Source organism: Orussus abietinus, unplaced genomic scaffold, assembly GCF_000612105.2.
Source record: "Orussus abietinus isolate OABI.00-Male unplaced genomic scaffold, Oabi_2.0 scaffold1296, whole genome shotgun sequence".
NCBI classification, from domain to species: domain Eukaryota; kingdom Metazoa; phylum Arthropoda; class Insecta; order Hymenoptera; family Orussidae; genus Orussus; species Orussus abietinus.
In genome coordinates, this window is record NW_019395440.1 from 2722 (window position 1) to 7470 (window position 4749).

General features: G+C 43.3%; 2 protein-coding genes across 2 annotated transcripts; both read left to right on the forward strand.

Moving 5' to 3' along the window:
• Positions 1-379: 379 nt before the first annotated feature.
• LOC111674256 lies at positions 380-1663 on the forward strand. Its single transcript, XM_023433758.1, has one exon. The coding sequence runs from the start codon at positions 380-382 to the stop codon at positions 1661-1663; it is 1284 nt and encodes a 427-aa protein (XP_023289526.1).
• A 15-nt stretch (positions 1664-1678) lies between these two features.
• On the forward strand, positions 1679-4388 carry LOC111674257. Its single transcript, XM_023433759.1, has 3 exons — positions 1679-3269; positions 3693-3925; positions 4038-4388. The coding sequence occupies exons 1-3, from the start codon at positions 1679-1681 to the stop codon at positions 4386-4388; spliced, it is 2175 nt and encodes a 724-aa protein (XP_023289527.1).
• The last annotated feature ends 361 nt before the right edge of the window (positions 4389-4749 follow it).

Genomic DNA, 4749 nt, shown 5'->3' on the forward strand with positions numbered 1-4749 from the left:
ATTAAAAGAGATGCTCCAATTTTTAGAACGGCAGTGCAAATATTTGGAGCGATCATTCGTAGGCAGACAGGAGAACAGTGCTGTCAAACCTAAAGAAAAAATAGTTACAAAGTTTACACACCGTAGGCAACCGAAACATACTACGTCGCATGTCTCCACGAGCACCTCATCATGTCCAATTTGTCAGAAAAATCATTTCGTATATAATTGTGAGGAATTTTTTAATTTGTCCGTACCCGCGCGAATACAAAAAATACAGGAACGCGGACTCTGCTTTAATTGTTTCGCTGCTGGACATAGAAATAAATCCTGTAAATTTGGATCGTGCAAAAAATGTTCGAAGAGACACAATACTCTCGTGCATTTGGAACCGACCCACATGAAGGACAACGGGGTAAAATCTAGTGGAGCAACAACAGCATCCACATCTTCTGGGACTCAGACTGCATCATTGCTTGCTCACTCTAAGGATGGAAATCCGTTAGATGTTTTACTATCGACAGCCGGAGTACTCCTTCAGGACTCGAATGGAAGGAAACATAAATGCCGGGCCTTACTGGACTCGGGGTCACAGGCGCATTTCATAACGGAAACCTTTTGCCAAAAACTCGAATTACCACTTTCGCGAGTAGAAACAGCAGTCCATGGAATTGGTCAAGGACATCATAAAATGAATTACAGGACTCAGGTTAAGCTATATTCCACTTGTACAGGATTCACGAGGACAATTACATGCTTAGTCATGTCAAAAATCACCGAGGACATGCCAAATGTATCGGTAAATGCGTCCGATTTACAGATACCGGCGAACATCGCACTTACAGATCCGTACTTCGATCATTCGCGACCAGTTGATCTTCTAATCGGCGCAGGACTGTTCTGGGATCTTTTATGCATAGGACAAATAAGAATCAGGACTGGACTATCTGTGTTACAAAAGACAAAGCTCGGGTGGATTATTGGCGGACTCATGACCGTTCCCCGAACGATATTCTCGCAGCGAACGCGATGCCATCTTGCTACCCGACAGCAAGATAATAACCCCGATATCACGAACGAAGAACTTCATCAGGATTTAACAAAATTCTGGGAATTAGACTCAGGCTCTTTTAGACGAAATCCTGACGATCTAGATGCACGAGACATATGTGAGCGACATTTCAAGGCAACGACCACTCGCGATTCGACAGGACGTTTCACAATAAGAATACCATTTGCATCGAACCTCGGTAACTTAGGTGACTCGCGAGACATGGCTAAAAAACGGTTTAGCTCATTAGAGGGGAAATTCGATAAACATCCTCAATTAAGGCAGATGTATGTGGTATTCATGAGGGAATATGAAGATTTAGGGCACATGACGGAAATTTCAGACGAAGATATGCAGAAGAATAATCGCCATTATTACTTACCTCATCATGCCGTACTCAAACAGACCAGTACTACAACAAAATTGCGAGTTGTGTTTGATGGTTCTGCCAAAACTACATCTGGATTATCGCTGAACGATGTGCAAAGGGTGGGACCGACAGTGCAGGACGATTTATTTTCAATTATCCTGCGCTTCCGAAAACATACCTTCGTAATCTCTGCAGATATCACAAAAATGTACAGACAGATCAATGTTTACAAGGCAGAGCGCGACTTTCAGAGAATTTTGTGAAGAGCTGATTGTTCCATGCCCGTCAAATCATATGTCTTAAACACCGTAACGTATGGAACCGCATCCGCTCCATTTTTAGCAACTCGCTGCTTAAGACAAATTGGCGAAGATTGTCGAACTCAGTATCCTGACGCCAGTCGAACAATTCTCAAGGATTTTTATGTTGACGACTTACTCACAAGCACCGATTCGGTCGAGCACGCCCGAGAACTGAGAGCTCAGCTGACAAGTATTTTAGATTCAGCAGGATTTGAACTCCGAAAATGGGCCGCTAATGATCCGCGCATTCTTATTCAGGACGCGAATGCACCATCATCGAAACCATTACAATCTGACAAAGACCCGAAGACGTTAGGACTTTTATGGACGTCCGACACTGACATGTTACGATTTTCAGTGCAATTATCATTACAACGACCGGTTACAAAGAGAACAATTCTCTCCGAAATTTCCAAAATTTTCGATCCCCTTGGACTAATTGGCCCAGCAACCGTACAAGTAAAACTGTTACTACAACGCTTATGGCAGCTGCAGGTCAAATGGGACGAATCGTTACCACAAGACATTCATACCAGTTGGATGGAATTTCAACGCCAATTGGAAGATCTAAACGATCTTTCAATTCATAGACGCATTCTTTGTGACCAACCGATAAGTACCGAGCTGCACGGATTTTGCGACGCCTCCGAAAGGGCATACGGAGCATGCATCTATGTACGGACTACAGATGCACATGGACGACATTTTGTACGCTTGCTGTGCGCAAAGTCCCGTGTCGCTCCATTAAAGACAGTGTCACTTCCACGACTTGAATTATGTGGAGCATTGTTATTAGCACAACTTAGTCATAAGGTCTCGACGGCCTTAAATATCAAATGGGACGGTGAATTTTATTGGTGTGATTCAACGATTACTTTGGCATGGATAAAGTCATCCTGTACACGATGGAAGACCTTTGTTGCAAACCGAACAGCTGAAATTCAAGAGTTGACAAACCAGAATTGGAATCACGTCGTGTCTGCTGAAAATCCAGCAGATATCATATCACGTGGCATCGGGGTCAAGGATCTACTTACTTCGGAATTGTGGTGGTATGGACCCACGTGGTTAAAGGAAGATTCTAATAATTGGCCGTTGGATGCTGCACGTATATGCGACAATGAAGATCCCCCGGAACAGCGACAAGCTTCAACAGTTCTGGTTACCGCGGCGAAGATCAGTCACCCAATTTTCGAGAAATATTCGTCATTTTTCAAATTAATTAGAATTGTAGCCTACCTCTTGAGGTTTAAAAATAATGCGACAGTCGCAGCACAGGACAAAAAGCTAGGGCACCTAGAATCAAGCGAATATACTGGTGAAATGAACCCTTTGTTGAAATTAGTACAGCGGGAATCGTTCGCAAAGGAATTAGATGAACTTAAAAACCATAAATGCGTAGGGAAGACTAGCAAGCTGTGTTCTCTCCATTCGTTTTTAGATGAAATCGGACTCATCAGGGTGGGCGGAAGACTCGCTAATGCCTCAATTCCTCATCAGCAAAAACATCCGATAATTTTGCCCGCACACCATCGTTTTACAGAGTTAATAATTATCAACGAACATTGTAAATTACTGCACGCAGGATGTCAATCTGTCCTTGCCTCCCTTCAAACTCGTTACTGGTCATTATCGGGCAAGAGTCGCATAAAAATGTTGCTACGCAAGTGCATAAAATGTTTCCGCGTTAATCTGAGTGGGACAGAATATATCATGGCAAATTTACCCGCTTCGCGAATAACACCACCTCGACCATTTCAATCATGCGGAGTAGACTATGCTGGACCTTATTTCATTAAAGAAAAAACGCGCAACCGGACTCTGATTAAATCATACATGTGTATTTTCATCTGCCTTTCTACAAAGGCGATTCATTTAGAGCTCGCGAGCGACTTGAGTACGGACGCCTTTCTCAATTGTTTGCGAAGGTTTATCGCTCGGCGAGGTAAACCGAAGAATATTTATTCAGACAACGGCACCAATTTCATAGGGGCCAATAATGAACTTAAAGAGTTAGCACAGTTACTCGCAAATGAGCAGCCTCAGAACCGGGTTTCACAATTTCTAGCCGAAGAAGGTATTTGTTGGCATTTAATTCCACCTCATGCTCCTCATTTTGGAGGATTATGGGAGAGTGGAGTAAGAATGGCAAAGCATCACTTGAAGCGAGTCATAGGTGAAACGCATTTGACATTTGAAGAACTGTATACCATGTTAACACAGGTTGAGGCATGTCTGAATTCCCGACCCATATCTCCGTTATCCGATGATCCCAATGATTTAACTCCTTTGACTCCGGCTGGACAGATATCAACATGTTCAACAGATGTTTCAGCATTTTTGGCAGCGCTGGCAAAGGGAGTATCTGCATCAGCTCCAACAGCGTTACAAATGGAATCAGCAAACGGACAACGGACTTCGACCTGGGACCATGGTCATTTTGAAGGAGGACAATTTACCACCGTTAAGGTGGCGTGCAGGTCGCATTGTTGAGCTGCATCCAGGGAAAGATGACATTACGCGGGTGGTGTCGATCAGACTGTCAGACAATGTCGTCAAACGTCCGGTATCCAAAGTGTGCATTCTACCCATAGACAATGGCAGTGAAGCAATATCGGAGAGACAGTCGAGTGAAAACGAGACTTCGATTCTTTCGACTCCTGAAACGGGGCAAGATAGCTCATAGGCGTTGTAGTGAGATAAGGGACAATGTGTATTGCGTAAGATTTAGTCTATTTTAAATGTGCATTCAGTACCTGGGTCAGCATTTAACAAGCTATATTATTAGTGATATGCATACTCATTGTTTAAGATACCTTTGATATGAATGAGATCAGCCACATTGTATAGACATCTAATTCCTCTGTATCAGTACGTAAGCATATTACTTGTTACACAGCTCTCTTTGGTAGCTAAGCACGCGGTATTAATCAATTTTGCGTTTCGTTGAAAACTACTTTTCAAGGTGGGCGGAATGTTGAACCATCTGATTGGAGTGAGGCGGCCTGAAGAACATTTGAGCAACATTTGGCCATGGACAATGCGAG